The sequence below is a fragment of the Plectrocnemia conspersa genome, unplaced genomic scaffold, assembly GCF_051122295.1.
Source record: "Plectrocnemia conspersa isolate PC_06_02 unplaced genomic scaffold, ASM5112229v1 ptg000008l, whole genome shotgun sequence".
NCBI classification, from domain to species: Eukaryota; Metazoa; Arthropoda; class Insecta; order Trichoptera; family Polycentropodidae; genus Plectrocnemia; species Plectrocnemia conspersa.
This window is the reverse complement of record NW_028277172.1, coordinates 11952769-11977472: the sequence shown is the minus strand read 5'-3', so window position 1 is coordinate 11977472 and position 24704 is coordinate 11952769. Positions and strand designations below refer to the sequence as shown.

The 24704-nt window shown below is 34.3% G+C and overlaps 5 protein-coding genes across 11 annotated transcripts in view; 1 reads left to right on the top strand and 4 right to left on the bottom strand.

Moving 5' to 3' along the window:
* The window catches only part of Adss (adenylosuccinate synthetase), a 397806-nt gene that overhangs the window by 25972 nt on the left and 347130 nt on the right, over nt 1–24704 (bottom strand). The window lies entirely within an intron of this gene.
* Klp3A (kinesin-like protein 3A) lies at nt 1706–7899 on the bottom strand. Its single transcript, XM_088189457.1, has 13 exons — nt 7815–7899; nt 7461–7701; nt 5684–5974; nt 5465–5624; nt 5190–5401; nt 4946–5108; nt 3774–4878; nt 3408–3702; nt 3029–3300; nt 2823–2948; nt 2554–2757; nt 2251–2451; nt 1706–2183 (listed from the first exon to the last, which is right to left on the bottom strand). The coding sequence occupies exons 1-13, from the start codon at nt 7857–7859 to the stop codon at nt 1989–1991; spliced, it is 3510 nt and encodes a 1169-aa protein (XP_088045583.1). The 5' UTR covers nt 7860–7899; the 3' UTR covers nt 1706–1988.
* LOC148233003 (polynucleotide 5'-hydroxyl-kinase NOL9) lies at nt 10372–16037 on the top strand. The gene is made up of 6 exons (XM_088191024.1): nt 10372–10415; nt 10517–12116; nt 14244–14463; nt 14806–15258; nt 15333–15505; nt 15719–16037. Exons 2-6 carry the CDS (start codon nt 10517–10519, stop codon nt 15985–15987), a joined length of 2715 nt encoding a protein of 904 aa, XP_088047150.1. The 5' UTR covers nt 10372–10415; the 3' UTR covers nt 15988–16037.
* On the bottom strand, nt 16176–17257 carry Rho1 (ras-like GTP-binding protein Rho1). The gene has a single exon (XM_088191032.1). The coding sequence runs from the start codon at nt 16969–16971 to the stop codon at nt 16393–16395; it is 579 nt and encodes a 192-aa protein (XP_088047158.1). The 5' UTR covers nt 16972–17257; the 3' UTR covers nt 16176–16392.
* The window catches only part of Dg (Dystroglycan), a 122171-nt gene continuing 118570 nt past the window's right edge, over nt 21104–24704 (bottom strand). For all 7 annotated transcript variants that reach the window (XM_088191017.1, XM_088191020.1, XM_088191021.1 and 4 more), the window contains 5 exons: nt 23960–24308; nt 23663–23896; nt 23418–23588; nt 23105–23346; nt 21104–23033 (listed from right to left, as the gene is read on the bottom strand). In XM_088191017.1, coding sequence (XP_088047143.1) covers nt 22379–23033; nt 23105–23346; nt 23418–23588; nt 23663–23896; nt 23960–24308 — 1651 coding nt within the window. In that variant the 3' untranslated portion in view covers nt 21104–22378. The remainder of the gene's footprint in view (nt 23034–23104; nt 23347–23417; nt 23589–23662; nt 23897–23959; nt 24309–24704) is intronic.

Below are 24704 nucleotides of genomic sequence, written 5' to 3'. Positions count from 1 at the left end.
CATATCGCCAACGATATTTAGCAATACATATATATATGTTTCAGCACACATATTGTGAAGCTTTCTGTATTCTTACTTGACGTCTTCACTGGATACTGTCTGTTCTAGCAATAGTGCCTTTACCACACAATCTGAGCCGGATTTACCTAATTAGGCTGAAGCCTTGGGTTTCAAGCCGAGGTGAATAATCATAACAAGTTGATCTAAACAAAGCTTACCATATGTCCCTGTTTCACTTGTTTGACCGGGCTATGTGATTTAAAACCAGATATAAAATTTGATCCATTTTTACATACTCATATCAATCGATATGGAAGTTTATGACAAAGAAGTGGTTGACGTAAAAAATACTTCAAATTTTGACTTTTCTTTAGATTACACTCTTGGCATTTCACACACTGATCAGTTGACTTAAATTATCAGATGAAGATGGTTTAGCAAATGATAAATTTGAACCTTTCTCTGAGCTACAATATCATTCAGGAAAGAGCAAAACTGAGTTAGTGTTTAACTGTCTCACTACTGAGCTCGACGTTGACTTCAGAAAATGCCGAAGGCAGTCTTATTGTGTACTTGTGCAAGTTTTTACAGGTCACTTCAGATTTTTTTACGGAAAATTAGAGAAGGTTTTAAGGAGCTTACGCAACGAGCAAAAACTACCTTGGCGAATGTTGAATACAGAACTGTCAGAAGGATAAAAATAATAAGAAAACAGCAGGGAATCAACGGAATTGCACATGGTCCAGATACCTTATATAAACTCTCTGCAAGAGATTAGTTAAGGATAAAGTCGTTTATTGATATACTAGATGCACTTGAAACCAATTTAAGAAGAGGTTTTGTGTATAATGATGTTGCAAGAATGTTTTCCTTGTTATCGATTTTACAATTTTGAACTGTTGAAAGAAGGTAGTGACCAGGCATCTTCCTCTGAAGAGACTTGTCTTCCTCAAAACTGTTGTCACGTTTGTCCTTCTTCAGCAAAAAAAATTTTGAGCTTCCGGTTATTGCACAAGTTTATCGGTGTTAATTAAAAAAATAATATATTTATGCAATCTTTTAATCACGAAAAACTGTATTTAGCAATAACATATTATGTTCGTTAGTATATTTCTATTACTATTATTATATTCACTAGTACTACTACTACTACTATTAGATTGTTTTATGTCTTTTGTATTGTTTAAATTAACACTCGTAAAAATAGGGGTCATGGAGGGGCCTCGCAAGTGAAATGGCTTAGACTTTCTTTATCTAAATCCGGCTCTGCACACAACACATCACATCCGGAATTCCTATATGGATCTAGTATGTCTTTTTGTCTCCCATCCTATAACTGGATACCATGTCTAGGTAGGTAATATAGTTATTTACGTTGAGTTTTTACTCGTTCGCTCCATACAACTATTAGTAAGTAAAAGGTATTTTGCGGTATTGTTGATTGTCAAGGTAACAAATTGATAATTTAATTTGTAAACATGAGATTGTCTAATTCAACTTGGTATGCCAAATCTTTTGTGAATCAGCATTGAAATTTATTGGTAGATTCTTCTATCGCTTTTTCTTCTAATAATATACCATGGATCGCTCACAAGTATTTAAGATTAATTTCAAGTAATGCTGTGTTTCGAATGCCAATTATCTAGAACAGTTATGCCAATTATAAGCATAGTTTATTTTTATTAAATTAATTAAGCAACATATATGTATATACATATAATTAAATACCGTTTATTTTGCAATACATCACTTATTTTTTAGCAGAAAAAATAAAACGTTCAAACAATAATTGCGTATCTTCATTTTCGTCAACATTCAAGTTACACATGACAATCGATAATTTTAATTAGAATTTGCATCTTAATCAGACTTTTACATTATAATATTACAAATAAAACTTAGCATAAATCAAAATTAGGAAAATTATAAATACTAGTTAGCAATAAACACATACGAAATATATCACAATATCTAAATAAATGACGCAGTTACGATGAGTCTCGAGGATAGAAGAAACTGCGTTTTTTAATATCTCGATTAAGAATCTTCGAATCGTTTTCGTCGTTCAATAACCTCGGTTTTTTCGACGTATCGTCGCTTTCGTTTTCCGATTCGTACTTGACTTTATTATTAATCTGATCGCTTCCATCGGACGTTTCATCGCTCTTAGTCGCATTCGTTTCCTAAATTAAAACACTATTAGTTTATCGCACAGAATGTAAATAGCTACCATCGTATCGATATACTGACATAGCTCGAAGTATCTTGATTGACACACTTCTCGTTGTCGCATTTGCATTGCATTCCACACATCAAACCTAATTTGCGACATCCGCAGATCTTGTTAGAACATTTTGTCTTGCAGCTGCATTTCGTCTGTCCGTCGCTATTACGCTTTACCGTTTGGCTGTCGTCGCTAAAGTTAATAGTGGTTCGATTCACTTTCAAAGGCTAAAATGAATTCATACGATTCACATATAATAAATTTACAAAAATTCACATTTCTTTCTGTAGCAACATTCATACATAAATTAATAGAATAAAAAAACGTACCCTAGAAGTCGTACGTTTAACTAGCGGTGTTTTAATCCAGTCAGGGTCATTATCGTCGTCCTCGTCAAACTCATCATCGTCCCAATCCATCTTTACAACAGTCTCGTCGAGAGTTTTACTCTTGACGATGACTTTCTTATGTTTTTTCGTCTTAATAGCTTCGTTTTCTTGGCGAAGAGTTGAAATTTCAGTCTCTAATTCGTCCTATAAAAAATATAATATTAAATACCGCATGCATATCAAATAAGAATAGAATTGTCATGTATTACCTTATTATGCTTTATTCTTTCAAATGCGTCCTGCAAAATTTCTAACCTATCCAAAAGATTGCGGTTTGGCGAAGAAGATTGCGGATCGGCCTTTGTACAATTTAGTTGTTTGATAAGTGTAGTGAGCTATAAATATAATATTTAACAGAAAATGTAATTATATATACACAAAAAAAAATAAAAATATAACAGATTCAAAATGTAACCTTTTCTTCGTGCTGTTTTTCCATCTCTGCCAATTCAAATCTATGACTAGATTTGACTTTGGCTATTTGATCTTCTAGTTCTGTTATCTTGTCCGTTGTGCTTTTGTACGTCTCTTTCAACTCCTCCAGTTTATTATCATCCTTTTCGTCCTTGTATTTATAACTTAAGATTTCTCGCTTGGATTCGGCAGCCGCTTCGAACAAATACTTCAAAGCCAATTTAGCTTCGACCATCGTTTGAACAGTGTCCCATTTTGTTTTTGCCTTATTTTCTGAAATACGTCAAAAACAAATATACAAAACTGTTCTAAATAAAGTTCTAGCTTTTTATATTTAATATTTACAACTTGATTTAAACTATTAAACAATAAATATAAACCTTGATCCCCAGCAAGTATCTTCTGTTGTAAATCGGCAATTTGAGCGTTACGCAATTGAATATCTTCATGAATACTCGCGATGTTCGGATTCTTAGGATTCTCCTTCTTCAAAGCCTCCAACTGAACGTTAAGCGTGCCCCTGTCTTCCATGAGACCTTCGAGAGTATGCTGAGCGGCGACTAAAGATCCCGTCAACTCCAACTCTTGCTCCACCCATTGATGGATAGCTTCAGTTTTGCCATTATTACTGTTGAACCTTTGTTTCTGCGCATTTTTCTGACGCTCTAACGCTTCCTAAATTAAAAATATATATAAAATAACTCGACAAAGTCAATCATAATTACGAACAAAGATCAAAACTGCACCTTTAATCTTTTATTTGTGGCGACGGCTTCCTCCATCTTTCTCTTCAAAACGTACTGTTGCTTGGTATATTTGTTCTCCATACGCACCATGGCAGTCTGCATCTTTCGATCTTGATTACAGAGCTTAGCGATTTGTTTCTCGTTCTGCAGTTTCCAAGTGCGGAACCGGTCGCTCTCGCTCCTCATCATTTTGATCAATCTTACCTTGGCCGACTTCATCGCTTGTATCTCGTTATTCAAAGTAGCGATCTTAGCGTCGTTCTTCTCTTTGATCTTGATGAGATTAGCTTGTTGCAAGCACTTCTTCTTCAATTCTGAAATTTCACTCTCCAAATGCTGAACTTTTTCTTTTCGCTCTGCCAAAACTTGAGGTTCGACTTTAGATCGCTGAACGGTCTTGAGCTGATGCAGTAATTCATCTTTCTCTCGCTCCAAGGAAATTATGCGAATTTCGCTCTCCTTCATAGACTCGTTATACGATATCAGATATTGGTTGTTGGCCGTCAATTTTTCCGCCAAGTTCTTCTTCTCCGACAGCGACTTGATCAAATCCTTTAATTCTTTATTCCGTGCCACTTGATCCATGGCGTGAGCCTCTTCCTTCTCGTTCATATCGTGTTCGTCCAAATCCGCCGATGGCGAATTCGGGTCTCGACCGCTCGACTGCACTTCTTCTTCGTTGATCAGGTTATTTATGATCTGACCGCACTGCAACTGTTCGGATTGCACGTCGGCTATCTTTGATTTCATTTTGACGATTGTTTCTATGGTTTCGTTGTTGATGGTTTTCTCCATATTTTCTTTCAGATGCTCAATGGTGCGATCGCAGACTTCGTTCAGTTCTGCAAGTTTCCTTTCTACCTTCTCTTTGGACGATTCCGCCATAATGGCTCTTTCCACCACGGTGGTATGTTCGCAGATTGATTTTTGCAACAGAGCCGTTAGATTCTTATTTTTGGCTAATACTTCTAAATATTTTTCAGAAAGAGAGATATTTTTCAATTTTTCTTCTTCCAGTCGCCTCATTATGTCGGTGACGTCTTGAGGGTTCCCTTTGCCTTCGTTCAAAATTTGTAATCTCAACTGCTGTATAACACTGTTTAATCTGAAATGTGAAATATATTAGTATTTAAAAAGGCTTTTGCTATCTCTCGATTGATATCAATATAAACCTTAATATTTCAGCCGATTTAGAATCTTGATTCACTATTGGTTTGTTTCGAATGCGTCTCGCACGGTCGGCGTAACGTAAAGTACTGATGGATTCTTCTAAATTATAATCCGCAGGACTCACACAGGCTATCATAAGAGTTACGGAATTACCTCCCAAAGAATCTGTCAATTTTTCAATATAAAACAAACTTATCATTGTGACTACTTAATTGGCATATTAAACTATTAATTTATTAATAAAACCTTGAAGTAGACGAGTCAATTTGCTATCTCTATAGCCGATAAATCCTTTATTTGAACCGTCTCCCAAAGCTGAGATGACGTTACCGAGAGCGAGGAGCCCTTGATTGATTTTAACCCCTTCTTTGAATCGATCTCCAGTCGCTTTAGTCTTCTTCGATCGTTCAGATCCGGCTAGATCGACTAAATGAAACTTGGACGTTGTCGATTGATTGCTGAAATTTTAATAAATAATTTTAGCGCATAAAAGTATTGATTGATTCTTTATAACATCATACCTGTCTTCTCGATTCTCTTTAAATATATGAACGGTGAATATAGCATGACTTCTGCTCGATTTCGTGTTCATTGCTGTGGCTCCGGTGGCTCTACCTTCGGAGCCGCGTACCAAACAAGCCATCGTTTGTTCCACGCTCGTCACTTTCTCTTCAGTTAAGCCTGCGAACATTTATTTTGAAATATAACATATTTAAATTTCATAAGTTTAAATCGCTAACCTGGTAAAACAATCCCTTTATTGTCTTCTCGGATATCGATGACGGACTGATCGCGCGATTTAATCGATAGCAAATCGTACAGTTGCTCTTGATACAGCTCCATGAACGATACTGTGACTTTAAAATCAAACTCTTGGGAGTTTTTATCGATGAAGGTGAATATGTCGGAAACAGCTCTGGGTATAACGCCTGCGTCGTAATAATTTCCGTTGCTTTCAGAATAACACGTGCCCATCGAGAAGGTTTTTCCAGAGCCAGTTTGGCCATAAGCAAGAATTGTAACATTGTATCCTAAAATAATGATAAGAAAACATTAAAATTAATGTTATTAATCTTTATAACTTATTGATTAAACTACGAGAAAAATCAACTTTATTTTTGGGAAAATTATTGTTAACGAGAGAAATATCCAACGCTGGTTCAAGAAATCTACGGGGGAATTTCCTGAATTGTAGTTTCTTCCAAATGCTGTTATAAATTTTTCCTTCAATCTGGCCTCTTTGTTCAAAAGTAAAATAAAAATAATTTATTGACTAATGCTCGGTATCGAGCGTTCCCTCTGCAACGGCGCCGAGACGATTTTATTGCTTTCGATGTGGATTTTTGAATTCTGAGAAGGGATAATTGTTTTTTGCGTTTTCATATTGGTCAAAATTCAGTTTAGATATGCTTCGTTCGATTCTTACTTATTTTAAGTCAAAATATTAAATATGAGCACTAGATAACCGAGCTGCGACAGCACGATTTTATTGCTTTTGATTGGATTTTAAACAGGATCCCCTTTGAATTTGACCAGAAAACTGCATGTCATTTAATGAAATACCATGAATCTTAATGAAATCGAAATATTAAACACCATGAATCACCTTGGATAAAGCTGAAATTACGTCCCTGCTCACTCACTCAGTCACGTAATACGCAATGAAGCGAAAGGGAAAAGATCTCACCGCACGGGTCCGTACATAGGAATGCAAAAAATTGTAATCCCTGACTACACGTTCCTATTTAGCACGGTTGCTACCTACTGTGTTATCGGTGAGTACTGTATAAATAACATTATACGCAAAAAAAAGCAAAATAATCGTGAAAACGGGTAAAAATTGAATTTCTGTATTTTTACTCAAATAGATTAGGTTTCAACATCCAATAAAGAAAACGGGACTAAAACAATTTTTGTGTAATTCACAGTACAATTTGAAAAAATGTTAAATTTTGTTAAAAATTATTTAAAATCGTCAATAAATTCATAAATAGTGCCTAAACTGATTATTTGATTGGAAAGTATTATAAATACGGTTAATAGGAAATTCAATTAATTTTGATTTAATATAAAATACTTTGCAATCGGCCAACTAGAACTGGAGATATTTGCAATTAAGTAAAAAACAAAAAAAAAACACTTTTTAGAATGAAAAATACGGATATTTAGCAATATCTCAAAAACTGTTTCACTTTCATATTTTTTTACTTCATTTTTAGATTCAGTGCGCAATTTACATAAGAAATGATCAAAATCGCTGTAAACTAGTGTTATTATTTCTTAACATATTTTCTAATTGTAATATCTTTAATTAATATTTAATAAATGGTTGAAATAACATTAATTTTGAGGTACAAATGTATCCCGCTTAGTCTCACAAAGGTTAAAGTGTAAATGCAATTTACTGTCGAAATCAATTCACATGAAACAATCTAAAATTTAGTCTCTAGTTAAATAATTAATATTAAACGAATAAAAGTTGAGAACTCTTTGAACAATTATAATGCTTGCGTATACCTTTATGTAGTCTTTTAACAATGTCGCGTATAGATCTGTCATAAAATTCTTCCTGGCTGACTTCCGGAGGAAAGACATGGTTGTAAGTAAAAGCCAAGCCCTTCACTTGAACTTGCGGCTCGTTGGGTACAGTGTCCAAGCATATTTCGCAACCGCGCGAGATTTCCGAGTCGATCAAAGGCCTAATCCTCAAAGCTACTTGCACTGTCTCGATCTCTTCTTGATCTTTATCGATTGTCATCTGAAACGACCGTTATTATTATGGAAATGTTATTTAAGACAAATTATACCACTTGTCTCGCATTAACTAATTATGGCGAGTGGTGAAAAGTGGTGAAAACCGACTATACTAACTTTTAAATGAGTCAGAGCGGAATTCGATGTTAAAACAGTGGACATCACCCACCGGCCGTTACGCCGACGAGGCGAGTTTGAAATATACAGGTGTAACGGATTTGGTCTTAACATCAATTTATCGCGCCATTGTTTCATTTTATTATAAAATGTAAAATTCCTCATTTAGCGTTATTTTAATACATTTAAAAAAGAATAAAACAAAATTAATTTTCTTTATTTATAAAAAAAAATACTTTAAGATAATGACAATTAATTTTATTGATTTTAAAGATCAATATATGTGCAAAAAAGGCAACGGTATATATGATTAAATACTGATATAATAATGTTAAATTTAATTTCAACTTATGCACGTGTAGGTTTATAAAATAAAAATCTTAAAATGGCATAGTGCTCCTGACTTACAAGGCATTTCTTTACCTCGCGAGTATCAAACGTTCTTTTGAACGTCATTCAATTTTTGCACATTCTAACAAGAAACAAAACCTGTCAAACGTCAAGTGGGAGCGACAAAGTACTCACAAAATCACTATTATAATTTTTAAAATGTGGAAACAAGTGATTGTCATTTTTTCCATTTGTATTTAAAGATATGCAACAATAAGAAACAATAAATAAAATCCATTGCTTCGTTTATTTTTATACACCACAAAAATATTAATAAATATTTATATGTATATACAAATTCAATTTAAATTGATGATTCGTTTATATGAACTACTCTTTATGCTATAATAAGGTATATTGTATTCGATAAGTAAAGATAAAGCGCCAAGATGAATTCTAAAGCAATATATTGAAATTGGTTTTTAATATTGTGGGAGTCTATACATAAGGAATGTTTTTTAATGTATAGAACTTCAAAATGAAATAATACACCTAAAATTCATTTTAATTGCCTTGGCATTGGCTTTAATGTTTAAATACATTTATGATATAAGCGTTGTTCTGGCGTAAGTTACGTTATGTTTACCATTTCACCATGAATGGCGTTCCATTCATGGTGAAATGGTAAACCAAACTGAGCACAAATCAGCTGTCAGCTGTCAAATAGCCTATTGTTGGAAAAAGCGTTAACAATTCAAAAGATAAACCTCTAAAAAAACACTCTTTATATTTATTTATTTATTTATTATGGGCAAAACTTGGCGGCAGAGAGCAGCACATTTCTTTGGTGGATCTCACCAGATATACAACGGCTGATATTGCCTCGTTCGCCGTTCGCTCGCATATATTTCACTTAAATATAGACTTACCATACGTCCCGGTTTGAGCGGAATTGTCCTGGTTTCACATCATCGATTCCGTTTTTTATCATCGGTCCAGGCTCGTAACATGTCCGAGATAACATTTATTTTACTTTTCACCAGCATCCCGCCATCCAACCTAGCACATCTCAGCATCCCTAAATGAACAAAAATTTCTAAGATGCCCTTATTTATTTTTTAGCTGTCCTGGTTTAGTCTCATAATTATGGTAAGCCTACTTCAATTAAATACAAACTATGTGTGTAACTTTTAATAAAATAATACTGCAGCGGCTCAATCTGTTCGTAATTGCCTCCCGTTACTATCCATCCGCCAAAATATCATAAAAAGGTTATGCAAAATGATATATTCGATTTTAAAATAAAAAAATTATTTCTTTTATAAACGCCTGTCCAAGCATTTTCTTTTGAATTTTTAATCGATGACGATTAACTATTCAACTTCTTTCTATGCTTTTAAGTCACTTATATTTGTTGTTTAACTTTTCTTCTCGAAAAAAATCGAGAATTTTTTCTTGCGGCGTGCGACATTACCCTTTGCGGGAAATCCGTTTTATTGGGGTTGAAGGACTAACGAAACACTTTGTTTTCTAAATCTGTAATATCAAACAGGCTTACAGCAAATACATTATTAATTGAGTCTAATTGTTAGCTAACAATTGCCTATTCATACGTACTGGTGATGGCTGAAAATGTTACTTGTCAGTCATACTAACAGTAATGAATGGTCACCTTATGTACATATTTTAAATGTATATATGTACATTTTGTAGAGGGCAAAACTTGTCGGCATTCTGGTAATACTGACGTGATGGCGGTGGAGGGCAGCAGCTTATTTTGGTGGACCTCGACGGGAAGTCAACGACCGATACCTCGTCCACCATTCATTAGCATATATTCCAATAACAAACATGTTAACTCTATATACTTTTAATAAAAATACTACTGCAGCGGATCAATATGTGTGTAACTGCCACCCATCACCATCCGTCCGCTAAAATATATCATAATATTGATCAAACTAGTGTTTTTAATGCGAGTGCTGTTGAAATAAAATATTATTTTTACTCGTTTCGTCCGAATGAAATGAGCAAAATGCGACAGCTGCGGGGTCGAAATAATCTAATATTTTTCTAAATAAATAGTAAAATTGTCTAAATTATATAATTATATCCTTCGGAATATATGTATATTGTTTTTAGTCTTTTAATATTTTTATAATACTTTTATAAATAAATGCGTTTACAAATAATATTTTTTCTATGCCGCAACACTGACACAAACGTCATCTGGAGTTGTACATGTGAGAGTTGCCGACATATATTTTTAAGGTTATTGTGCTCTTATATTCTAAAATAATAATACATATAATTTGAAAGTTTTTGTAAATAGTTGTTAATTAACATTTTGTTAACTATATTTTCCTATATAGATGCCGAGGAATAAGAAAAAACATAGTTATGTAAAAAAGGTTTTAAAACCGTATAAAGATGAAAAAAATACATTGAAGAAAAAAATTAAGAAAATGCTTATCAATAAAGATGACAGTGTTGAAGATTACGATGAAGATTTTCAATTAGATACTTATTCATGTAATAGTGATATTGTATCGTTAGCCACAGATACTAGAGAAGATTCACAGATACCAGAAATTTATCAAAAGTACACGAAGCATTCTAATCAATCACACAATGGCAACGTTGCTGATAGTGATATTATTACCATAAATAAAAATAAGAAGCTTAAAAAGCGTAAACTTTCCGATAACTTGAAAGACGTTGAACATAGAAATGTCGAGGGAGAAAACAAGCAAATGTTAGAGACAATGTTTGAAATAGTAAATTGTGACGAATCCGCTCTTCCTGGGATGCCATCGAAAATAAACGACTCACATAAAATAATTAAAAAAAGAAAAATTAAACAGAAAAGTAAATCAAAATCCAAGAAGAAAAGATGCGTTTTATTAAAAGATGAAATTCTCGTTGAAAACTCTGACCAAAAGTTTAACGTTGATCCAAAATATGAAAATGAATCGTACGACGATATCATAATAGGCGACGGTGAATCAGATATGTTTAGCTTAGAAAGTTCAAATAATGATTCGTTTATTTTCGATATTGATAATCAATTAGCTTACAAGATTAAAGCACAAATTAAAAAGAGGAAAATTTGTAATGAAAGCTTTGACAATTCTCTAATTGAGTTTGGGAATATTTCTTTCAACCTTTCGCCAACGAGAGATGAAGAAAAAATCGAATATACAAGTTCAGCTGTTGAGGTGTTAAAGCTGCCTCTTACGAAACCGCAATGCGTAGTGAGCTTATTAAATTCTGACATACACGAAACTGTATCTGATTCGTTAGAGAATGTTGACAAATCTTTATCACAAGACTGCATTTTAAATAAGGAGGTTCAAGAACCGACGATAGAACGGAATGTTACAGAAGAACTGGTCGAAGAACATAACGAATTAGAAGAGGAATGGACTCCAATCGAAAAAGATGAGAACGATTATAAAATATTTATATTTTCCAATTTTTGTATAGCCACATTTCGGCAAAACTCAAAAATATATTTTTGTGGTAAATTAAGAGTTACACGTTTACATGGAAATGTTGAAGTTTTCGGTCATTCCTTAACGGAGATATCCCGAGAAATATATAGTTTCAATAATTCGTGCTTGCTGTGCTTCGAGACTTATCCGTGCGAGACTAAATTTGATGGTATTACGAACAAATTGGAACGGTTGGATGTGCCTTCGCATAAAGTTGAAGAAATTTTGAATTCCATCACAGAAAATGATGCCATTTTACTATTGAAGCCTCTCAATAGTCCAGTGATTGATTTTATTTCGCATCACTTACCCAACGTTAACTTTTATTTAAAGCCGAAGAGCTTTCACAAAAGAGAGCTCAGTCAGCTATACGATGTTCTCAAATGTACGCTTCATAATGAAAAACGATTAAGAAATTTTGTGAAAAATCCAACTTGGAACAATATTACAGATTCTATATTTGCGAATAATAAAAACGGTAAGTTTTTGAACTTCTTATTAATGTTATATTCTATAAACTACATGTCACAAAGTTCAATATACATTTGCTACTCATTCATATATCAGTTTTATGTTATGGTAGTGCACACAAGTCTTCCAGGATGACGCGTGTGCACTACCATCTTCTTCCAAAAGCTCAAATCCATGTTTGAAAAGTCCACTCCGCTCGTAAATATTTGCAGACAAACGCTTTGATATTATTTTCGTTGCGGTTTCACGATTCTTTTCTTGTTTTTAATATACGGTATACGACTTAAGAGATACCACAAGATTAGAATTAAAATTATATAGTTAGATACGTTGTCGATAAAAATTTTTGCCATTGGTATCGGATCCAAAAATATATTTGCTAGTAAGTATATAAAATTCTGAGTTTTATATGGTTTTTGATTATCTTATAAATATTAAATTTGATTATATTATTAATCAGTCAAGTTTCGTAAACGATAAGAACACTAAGACATGTTAATAAAAATCATTTGTGATATATTTTATCTCATAAGGCTAATAATTTAGAACACTGGAACAATTTGAGAGCGAGTTCTGGTTAAATTTCCCAACTAACAATAAACCAGGGCTTCGAACCTAGAATCGTAAAAACCGATTTCCAAAGAAATTTCCCATTTGAATTAAAATACCAAAATTTTATACTTTCTATCAATTATCATATTCATTTATTTTTGCGACTTACCCGTTATTGCATATTGGCATTTATTCTGGTTACATTTATCTTATTACTATACTAAATAAGGGCGTAAGTGCTCTTTTCAAACAACTTCTGGAGAATTTTCAACTGAGATGTTCTTCTTCCTTGTATCTTACCTTAGTTAATAACACATTGAATACCGTGACTGATTTGCGATAAATAAGACAATCACTTTTTATTTCAAATTTGACTTTAATACGTTGGTATTAAAGTCAAATTTGAAATACAGTTTCATAATGTTGTTTTTTTGTATTTGCAATAGTAAAATCATTAAACATCACGCTATCATGTACCAATAAAATAAAAAACAAATTTGTACCCACCAGCATGATCGAGTGATATAAATCAGTGATAGACTTGTAGGACCTGGGTTCGAATCTCATATTGCCCCGAGTGTTTTTCAATTTTTATCATGTCCGGGAGATTGGAATTAGTTATTATGTAATTACAATTCTGATCGACCATCACAGATAAGGCTTTCCTATATTTTCCTAATCTCACAGATGAATAATAATTAAAGTAATATCGAGCTAGATCATCTATTGATCGCAAGCTATAATAATACTTTATAATTAATAAATTAGATGTCACCGATTTACAGATTTTGCTTTCAATTCGATGTCTCATTACTAGATGTTGAGTGTTTACCCCATTATAACGCATTGGAGTAACGCCTGTCATGTTGTATCAAAAAAATTACATTAAATAAATATTACACAATATTATTGTCCTGTTATTTAGCAGACTATTTTTGTTCTACGAACCAATTTCCTTTGAACTTAATTTTTTATTATGGTCCTTAAAAAGAGAACAATATTTCTTTGTAACGGCTTGAGAGATTCTGTCGTAGAACAAGTATCTGATTTTACTCACTCAATGCACTGATGACTCAGAAAAATAATACTATTATAGTTATTTATTAACGTGTACCGTCAAACTATAAAAAAATATTTACTTGGTTAGTCAGATTGTCAACGAAATTGAGTCGTTATTATCGCACAATGAATTCTAACTGTTTTTCTTTTGTTTATTGTATTTTTATCTACTATTGTGTTCACATCTAGCAGATGTAAAAGTAGTTGGGGAAATCCATTTTACTAATTAAATTTTTCTCTTTAGAGATAACAATATAAATGAACTCACTAATGCAATCATCGTTTGAATATGAATCATCTGCGGTTTATTTTAATATTAGTCATATAAACTATACTTATGTTAAAAAAAGTTTTCAACAATTAAGATAGCAATATTGTCTCAATTACTGATTTCTATTTATCATCAAAATCTCAAGTCATGACTAATGTAAAAATTACATAAATACAAAATAGATAAAACAGATAACAATGTGATGTCATCATTTTAATCGTGACTAATGTAGGTACTATAATTTTTTAACAGAATTTACAAAGAACATCACGCTCTTGGGAGGCGGAAAAAATTCAGGAAAATCCACGATGATGAGATATCTCATAAACAAAGGACTCAGCCAGACTCCCATCTTGCTGATAGATTTAGATCTAGGACAGTCGGAATTTACAATTTGCGGTTCAATCTCCGCAACGATAGTGAATGAACCCATATTAGGACCGAATTTCACCCATTTATTGAAACCTGTTAAGTAAGTACTGCAGAATTCTAAAGGTGGCCCAAAAAAATCAAGATTTATTTTTAACGTTGATATTATATGAATGCTTTATAAAAATAGAATATAAACTTCAATTCGAGCCCTTTATATCAAAGTACAATGTCAAGGTCATAGTGTCATTGTACTCGGAATAACAGACGTTTGAAAAAATACCAAAGTATATTTAATTTCTTTGTAGCAATTACTGAATAATTGAAATTATATATTTCTATTAATTTGAATTTTACTTTATTTTTGTATTTAATAAAATATAAATTGATCCATTGTGTTTATATAACATTTGATTAACTGATGTATTTTAATGTTTTTTTTTAGATCTCTTTGTTTAGGTTTGATAAGCGTCATCGATAATGAAGATCGGTACATCAACGGCGTCAAGAGTCTCTTTGAGTTTTGTAGCGATGTTAACAATATTTCAAGAATGCCTTGGATCATAAATACAATGGGATATACCACTTCAGCCGGATATCAACTCTTCAGCGCTATTTATAATATCTTCAAGCCGAACAATATCGTGGAAATAATGTGCCCGATACAGAAGAGCAAATATAATTATGAAATTCCATTAACTCCTCGAAACTTATCCAAAGAACACGATGAAGGCTGTCAATACTACTCTGTGGAATCTTTTTCGCAGCCGGATAACTCGAACTCTTCATTAAATCGAAAGATTGAACCCAAAATCGAAAGACTATTGAACACGTTGGCTTATTTCAGCCAAATCGAGGACATAAAAAATAATTCAATCTTGGGAATAAGACCGTTTGTGTAAGTTTATATATGTTTATTACGGACGTATGCGATGTTTTATTATTGTTGAATTTTTATTTATTAAATTGCAGCGTATCTTTAGACAAGATAAACATATTATTCAACAACATATTGGCTCCGAAGAAATATGCGATGAACATATTGAACGGCCGTATTATAGCTTTGTGCGGAAGTGTAGACCAAAATCAAGGATTGGGAACCATTTTGAAATATGGAAACAATCCAATCGCGTGCTACGGGCACGGTGAGTATTTATTGTGGTGGAATATATTAAAAAAAGGTACATTTTAGTGACAATGATGAGCGTTGTATCGTTTTAAATTAAATCTATATCAAATAGAACGGAATCTTATCGATCAAAATGCATGACAAATAATGCAATTCTAAGCACCTTGACTTGTTGCTGACCACAACGGAAGATCAAAAAAGTTATCTATATATGAATGTTTTTTTTAAGGTCTGATAAGAGGCGTGGATCCGATTCATCGCGAATTATTCATCCTGACACCTGAAAGCCTCGATACGCTGATGAAAGTCGACACCCTGGTCTATGGAGAAACGTTGCCGGATTGCAACAATTTGTTGTCAGTTCCAAATTTGCAGCCGAGGACTACAGTCCCATACGCGGCGCCGCACCAAGAAGGCTTGAAGAACAGTCATCTTCTTCAGATTCCTAAACGAAAGTTCAATATTCTGAGAATATTCGATATGGCTAAATTAAATTGATGTATTATATTATTATCTCTGTCGTACATAATAAATCTGTTATGTTTAAATTTTTGTTTATTTATTACAAGTTTTTTATGGAAGCATAATTAAAGGATTAGACGGCCGATGAGAGGATAACAGGATGGTAGATAAAATCCGATACTCACCAGCTTATAGTATGTAACGTATGAAAACAAAGTGAATTATTTTACTAAAATATTTAATAAGCAAAAAATAAAATGTTTATACAGTATGAAGAAATATACAACGATCGAAAGAACGGCACGCCGGTGAGGTTAAAATAATTTCGGCGTCGAATAGTATAAAAAGAAACGGGCTTAACGACTAAATTATTTACATAGCGCGCGCGTCGAAACGGACGCCGGACAGTCTTTACAGGCACTTCCGGGTGGGCGCGACGACCTAGAGGAGCTCGCACCTGGTCTTCTTCTTCTTCTTGACCTGCAGAGCGGCGCGGGTGGCCATCTCGAACACCTCGCGCACGCCCTCCTTGCTCTTGGCCGAGCACTCGAGGTACGCGAACGCGTTGATCTTCTCCGCCATGGCGCGGCCCTCCTGGGGCTTAACGGGTTCCTGCTTGATCTTGCGCAGCTCGGTGACGGTGGCCGGGTCGTTGCGCAGGTCCTTCTTGTTTCCCACCAAGATGATGGGCACCGACGGACAGAAGTGCTTCACCTCGGGCGTCCACTTCTCGGGGATGTTCTCGAGCGAGTCGGGCGAGTCGACCGAGAAGCACATCAGGATGACGTCGGTGTCGGGGTAGCTGAGCGGCCGCAGCCGGTCGTAGTCCTCCTGGCCGGCCGTGTCCCACAGCGCCAGCTCCACCTGCTTGCCGTCCACCTCGATGTCGGCCACGTAGTTCTCGAACACCGTCGGCACGTACACCTCGGGGAACTGGTCCTTGCTGAACACGATCAGCAGGCAGGTCTTTCCGCAGGCGCCGTCGCCCACGATCACCAGCTTCTTGCGGATGGCCGCCATCTCTCCTCGACCAACGCCCAACGAACTCTCGACGCCGCCCTGGCAACACCGCCCGACAAGATGGCCGACGGATGACCTCACCGTCGCCGATTGCCTCTCCTCCGCTCCCCCGCACTCTCGCACACCCGCGCACCCGCTCGCTCCTTCGCCCCGCTCGACTGTCGCTCTCCGCCGCTGCCGCTGCTGCGAACGTCGCTTCGAAGCTTCGTGCGCTTGCGGTACCCGATGCGCCCGGGCTCGACCTCGATCGGCGCGAGCTGCTGCGGTGTTGCCGCGTGACAAAATCGCGATAAATAAAACACGCCCCACAGACCACACGCCGCACGAACGACGAGATTGAAAATAATTATTTAATTAAGTTCAAAACGAGTGGTATAGCAGGAGAAACTTTTCGTAAGCAAAACGATGCTTTTGGTTTGGATATATTTAGCATCCTAGCCAAAACTAAGACCCCCCCCCCCCCCGATACGAATAATAAATCCATAAATTTGGAAAACATTTTAAAGCTTGTTAATTTTAAAATAAAATCATCGGATAACAAAGTAATAACTACAATATTTTAAGAATTTATTATAATTCTGCACATTTGGTTTTAAAATATTTCTTCTAACGATAAAGGGCACAAGGATAAAAAGAAGGTCTACGATGCCTGGGTGCAAATCCAGCAAATTAACAAAATTCCTATAAAGGAATTAAGGAAAAAAGATTTTCTATTTGTCACATACAGGGGCTACAATAGAAAAATAACATCGTCGTCTACATCTAGCACTGGAGTGAATAGTGCATTGCAATAATTTACTATCTCAATTTTCTTCATTTGTTTTTTTTGTGTTCACAACACGCTTATAGTTATAATACGCAAGAGCGCACAGAGCAGTGGACGTCATCCATTTCGGGGAGCTCGCGCGCGTATGAGATTCTCGCAAAGTTGGACGAGTGTGTGGTAACGCTACTCGGACTTCGCACGACTTCGGCTAACGACTACTTTGCCTCTAGTCAAATGCCTAGTTTGCTCGGGGCGGCAGATTCCATCCTAGATCATCCTAAATACGATTATTAAATACTATTTCACCAGCAATTACTTTTCACGATTAATAGTAATTAAAATTATTATAATTTACACATCCAATATCAGGAACGGTTGATAAAATCCATAAACGCGGAAAACATTTTGAAACTTGATAATTTTTATAAAACTAGAACTTATATTGGAGTAATTTTATAATTGTATAATAAAGTGATTTTTCACCTTGACGCTTAGGCAAATTACGCAATACGCACTGTCGACTTTTTTGGCGCCCCAGGCGAACACAATTTGTGCAATAACAAAACTTTATTTAAGGCTCATCATCGAGTACATCAGGACATTTTATTAACAGTTGCGTTGCTTATATGATAAGATAAAAAAATGCAGTTTTCAGTAACTAAAAGACGTACCCATTGGTATACTCCGAATGTTTCAAATCTATAGTTGAAAATTCTTTGAAATTGATCAGATGTATACATCCAGCTGGTATATGAGGAGCAGCTTATTTTCGAAACGAATGCGTATCTCTAACCGGAATTATCCGTTAAAGGTGACAATTAAGTTTATTTTAGCTCGCAGTTCTATTTGAAATTAAAAAAAGCTTTATAAAGTGAAACAATTAGTTTTAAGCTTTTAAAGTCTATCTATATTAAGCGTTATGTACAATATTGTAACTTTTAGGTATTTTTTTAAATTATATATTAAACAGTCACTGTGGTTAAAAAACATTACTTACGTAGAGATGTTTAAAAATTAAATTGTTTTTATATTTATTTTTTCCTTCAAAATGTAAAAAGGATCTGTTAAAATACATACTCTACCTAATTAAATTATGGTAATAATTATAATAATTAATTAAATGTGGCTTTTGCTAAAAACAATTATTAAGAGTTCTGAGAACAATAGTGGGAAAATCTCAATGAGCTATATTTAATTTCTCTGATGGCTCAGTATAATTTGCATACACAATAACCCAATTATTTTACATCAGGACTAGAGTAAAAATTTATTTACTTATTTTTGTCCTGATATTCGTGTCATGGAGTGTTTATTTTGATTTATTTTTGATATTTTTGTTTGTATAATTAAAATTGTGAAATATTTTGAACCACGCTCGCGTACAGTGTATGTTTATGTTATGGTGTACGTGAATTCCATCATCCGTGTCTGCGTTTTAAGGATCCAGTCGTATCCAAAGTGGGTTAAACTCTAGGTTCAGGACGTCGAGCTAGACCAAAGAGACGTGAAAAGAGAAACAGACACTTTTTCGTTATTCGATGCTTAATGATGATCTCTTACAAACTCAGCGAGTCCAAATTAAATAGCAACGGTTTGAAATTCTTGGCTGTTGTCGGAAGCGAGTCAGAAATGGAAGTTATTTTTGTTTTCTCCTTATTTTTGTTTTAACGTTCATTAATGACGAACTGAGGTGTGTAGTATTGCCTCCGTTGTGTTGTTATTTAACAGGTTTCATTCGTGTAGGTTTGGAACGATATTGTTGTGCATTTCGGGAAAACAAATACAATGGCACGTGTAGTTCTGAAGATTTCGAAAGGCAATTGTGATGCCTCATAATCCTGCAACGAACTCCTTGTCTTATGACAGATACTTGAAAGATCAATCGGACGGTATAACAAAAGGTCAATCGACTTGCCGACGTTTATGACTTAATAGCGTAAGATTTTGCTTCTCACACTCGGTGCTCATTTAATACAATTAATTTAAATAATTTCTGAATTTTTTAGATGTTAGAATACATTTTATAGCAAAAACTTTTATAAATATCAAAAGAAAACGTATAAACTAATCCATTTTAAAGGTCAGTAATTTTGGAAAGACAATTATTGTATGTTAGATATTTACATGTAGTGTATAATTCGTATATATATATTGACATAAGTCTTCAACTACAGTTTTTATAAAATTGGCACCTACAAAATAACATAATTGTTGTCAGACAATAGTCTATTTCTACTATATACCAGCAGCTTGCTTTTGAAAAATCATTTATATAGATATTTAACAAAATATTTTACAAAAGCTTTTTTAAAATTTGTATATCTCAGTAAAGAGTTTTTGCAATAAGTGACTTTTGTCAGTATATATATACGGTATATTGTATATTTATTAGGATATTGTATTTAAGAAAGTTTGGCAGTTTTCTTTGCAGTTCTTTTTGTCAATACTAATAGACGAGTACGATAGACGAGTCATATAAGTTTCTGACTATTGACCTTAAACTTCCTGGGTTCGAATCCCATACGAACGTTAGTGTTTTTAAATTTCTATCGTGTCTGGGAGATCGGAATTAGTGATTATTATATAATTTTAATTCCGATCGATCATCACAGATTAGGTTTACCGAGATTTCCTAATCTCACGGATGAATATAGTGGTGATTAATTAAAATCGAGCTAGGTCGTACATATTGGGTATTGAAACTTCTCTAATAATGAGCTACTACAGCCCATAGAGAATATCTTACATGTATTAAAAATAAAAAAAACTTGCGGAACTTAATATATAATAATATTTATTCTTTAATTTAAATTAACTTAACCTAATTGATGTTCTCGGAATCGAGCGCGTCAAATTGTTGCTGCAAATGGCTTCAATTTTTATATGCGTATTTGTATGTAACGGCCGTTCTATGTATTCTCTATTCTGTGGTCAAATCAATGTTCCTCAATAATATTAATTAAAATACCATTATAAATTAATGTACTTAACTTTAAGTTACGCAATACATTTTTTGCTCATACATTGAGTCAAATAAAAAAAATTGCTCGTATCACAAAAAGCTCGGAAGTCATGTTACATGTAAGTCGAAGTTCACTGTACAAGTGGTATCAGCTAAAGCAAAAATGAAAGCTATTGAACACTATTTATAAAGAAAATAGAAAGAATTTTTTCTATGTTTATTTTGAAATAATCTAAAGTAATTTATTTTCTTTTATAGAAAATTCTAAATATGATTGTTTTATATTTTTTTTGATTATTCAATTCTTATTTATGATTTAAAACTATACAAATAATTTTTCAATAAACTTTAGAATAAAGGATATATTTTTAAGCAATAGCTCAAAAAATAAAACTACATTGCAATTTGCATCTTCATCTCTTTATTATCTCGTTAAATACTTACAAAAAACTTATACAAAACAAATTTACAAATCCGCTCTACAAATCTCTACCTTATGTTCTCGAATGCGATCGTCGTCCTTTCCTAACACATAATCGGTACAAAATAATAAAAAAAGAGGAGCTAAAATATAAAAATAGAAAATCGCGCTCCGGATTGATATGTTTCGATATGCGCAAATCTTTACAAAACCGTAAAAAAGAAACTACCATTTCATATTGCATCAATCGGACAGTCTTCGTTGTGATAGATTTCTTTCAATAAATGTTTAAATTGACATAATCTCCCGAGTTATTTTCATACTATACATATTTGTATTCAAACAAGCACTATAAATATATATGTATATTAATATTCGTATATATCTTCTAGTGATCCTTTGTATACAATTTATTTATATCAATGGTACGTTGTTCAAATTGAGTGTTGTGACGATCGCTCCGGCGTTCGTCGAACTAAAATTTATACGATAAGATTCTATGATTAATTTTCTTTTATAAAAATATATATACAGAGTGCGCCGCTATAATTACACAAATGGCATTACATACATACGATACAATTTATAGTAAATACGGACATAATAATATGTACCAATATTAAAAATTTGCTCAATAAAGTAGCGTACAAATTGTCTTCGATTCGATATTTTATTAGTCGTTATCGCTACTAAACTTACGTTACAATCGATCGCTCATCTAAAAGGATCGTTTATATTTAAATATAATATATGATTATCGGCGTTCGATATATGATATAGTCTTTTAAGGTTCATCCGATATTGAAAATAAAAACGACGAGTACACAGTTGAGATTGTTAAGTATAAAATATATATGTATGTTAATTATAATTATTTAACACGACGACCCATTGTCCGCCTATGATACAATTAAGTGCCAGTAGCTACTATATATACGTACATATAAATCGTTAAATAATCATAATTGTAAAGAACCCTACAGATGTTATAGTGAATATAAAATAATTTCAATTTTCTTTAGAGTCGCAGAGCTGCTGCACCCTCAGAAAATTGAGGATCAAAAACATTATTAAAAGAAATAGTTATCAAGGCTGTAGGGTCTAAGTATTGATAAAACTTTGCGAGGTATAAATTGCGCTTCTCGCATACGCACACGAATATAAAATAATAAAAAAAAAGTGTGCGTTAATCTGGAAATATATTATTACAGTCATCGTATTGTGAATTGTCACAATTTTTTATAGCGCTTTAGCGACATTACGGAGGAACATACGGTGGCGGCTTCCTGTATGTTGGCGTCGGTTTGGGTCGATTGTTTCTATTGTTCTCACGTGAGGCCGTGAAAGGCGGAGGGGGATGATAGGGCGTGTGACTGGGCGTCGGCGAGCCGCTATCAGTTCCTTTGTATTCCGGCGGTGGCAGAAGCGGCGGCTTCTCCTCCTTCATGATTACGGGAGTCTTGTTGGACGGGTCCGGTTTCTCGTCTAGTTCATCTTGGAAGATGACCGGAATGCCTCTCGATCGGAAGGGTTGCTTCTCTTCGTCGCCACCGACGCTCATCTTTCCGGACCGTCTGCGTCTGTAGAGCGCACACGCGATCAACGACGCAACGAATATCATGCAAACGATGACGACTATGGGCACGACGAACGTCGTAATGTAATCGTCCGAGCTGACGGACTTCGTGGCATCTTCGTTAGGAGTGTGATAGACTGGCGGTGGTTCGTGAGGAATGATAGGAGCGCCGACGTTACATGCTCCAGTGGGAGAGAAGCTGACAGACATTACGGAAAATTCATTTCCCATTACTTCGTGCACTCTCTCTGTAAGGCTTTTATCTACAGTCAATACTTTCTTGAGCCGATCTATATCTTCGTTGGGACATCTATCAGTCGGGAGACTAGTGTTGTACCTAAATATTAATTAAATACAATCAGTATGATTTTAAAAGAAAATTTCATTAAACATTTTATAATCACTTACCATGATACAATTGTCGGTCTATCGGTTATGCTTTTAATTTTGATTGACATATAATCCTTGTCGTCAAAGAGTTTATAAAGATTTTCGACAAACTTTCGTTTAGCTGCAGGATTTTGTACGAATGAATCGTACGGAGTATCAATCGTCATTCTGAATTCTACAGTAGGGTTGGAGTAATTTCCAGGGTAGACTTCGACTATCAGTGCGTCACTTGCTGTTAAGCCACCTCTATCTTCGCACACCTGTGATAATCAATTATATTTAAGGCACATGTTACGGGAGATACAGTTAGTAGCAAATTAAAAACACTTACGAGTTGATATTCCTTTCTTCCCTTATCTCTTTCCAATGGTAAGCCGTAAAATTCTTGATTCTTAGAATCAAATTGTAGCCAATTTTGATGATGTATCGGCGATCGATCGCCTTTTGTGAGTGACATTTTAAGATTACGTGCATTGCCATCTTCGTGATCGTAGAAAGTATCCTGAAATATAAATAGATTTATTTATATATCGATTTATTGAAGATATAGATTACATAAGCGAAAACAATACTCACTTCGGGCACTTTGTAGAAAAGGAATTTACCAACTTCCACTCGTATCTGATCTATTTGATTTCGAGGGATCGGATTGAAGTTGTCATTGTGATTTGGCAAAGATGCAGTCGGTGTTGACGGTGGACCCTGGCATGCGCCTGTTCCGGCCCAGTTTACGTTTTTGATATTCAATTCTGGCGACATTGAAGACGTTAAAGCCGCAGATGGATCTCCATCGGGGCTCGATTGTAAAATCTAAAATTATTATATAATTATAGCATAGATTGCAAACGATAAGGAAATATTATAAATACACACCCCCATCAGCCGATCGATATCAGTTTTGGGACAATCGTTCTTCGGTAGAGTGTCATTGGTCCATATAAACTCAATGGGATCGGTATCGAGTACTACGTTTCTGACGGTGATTTGATCCATGTCTGTATCTCTGAACAGACTGACCAAGCCCTTCAATATTCGTATTTGCCAATCTACTATGGAAGGGTATTTTTTCGTAACTCTTAATTTCATCGAAAATTCATGATTTACAGTCCTTCTTCCTTTGTGTTGTTGAACTGTGATATCTAGTGTGTCATTTACGCTTGCTCCTTTACTATCAGTGGCTTCCATGATATATTCCCATTTAGATACGTGATCTTCTAATGGCCTGAAAATTTATTTTGTTTAAAATTACAGATCCAATAAACATAAATTTATTTTTTAAAGTATAACGACATGCAGCTCTTGGAAAGCTATTCTTATTAGAGCATTGCTTTTATTTAAAAAAATAATATTGCACGTCCTGATAATGTTGCTTAATCTTGATATCTCATATCAAACAAAGGCAGGAGAGATATGAGCACCCATGAAGCGATTTTTTCCATCAATGAGAGTTTGTTAGTAGATAGCTAAGATGTTCGTTTGTGGTGCATTTTTTTATTTGCTATACTAATAATATTTAATGAGAAAAATTGTTAATTTAATTATTTTATTGTCCTCGATATTTATTTTAAATAACGAGCAAATCAAAGCCAATCAATGTAAAAGTCGATAAAACATTTTT

Coding starts and splice junctions, on each gene's coding strand:
- LOC148233003 (XM_088191024.1), top strand. CDS start 10,517: ATGCCGAGGAATAAGAAAAAACATAGTTATGTAAAAAAGGTTTTAAAA. Junction 15,259..15,332: donor TTGGGAATAAGACCGTTTGT/GTAAGTTTATAT, acceptor ATTAAATTGCAG/CGTATCTTTAGACAAGATAA. Junction 15,506..15,718: donor AATCGCGTGCTACGGGCACG/GTGAGTATTTAT, acceptor GTTTTTTTTAAG/GTCTGATAAGAGGCGTGGAT.
- Rho1 (XM_088191032.1), bottom strand. CDS start 16,971: ATGGCGGCCATCCGCAAGAAGCTGGTGATCGTGGGCGACGGCGCCTGC.
- Klp3A (XM_088189457.1), bottom strand. CDS start 7,859: ATGTCCACTGTTTTAACATCGAATTCCGCTCTGACTCATTTAAAA. Junction 5,402..5,464: donor AAAGAGAATCGAGAAGACAG/GTATGATGTTAT, acceptor TTAAAATTTCAG/CAATCAATCGACAACGTCCA. Junction 2,758..2,822: donor AAAGAATAAAGCATAATAAG/GTAATACATGAC, acceptor TATTTTTTATAG/GACGAATTAGAGACTGAAAT.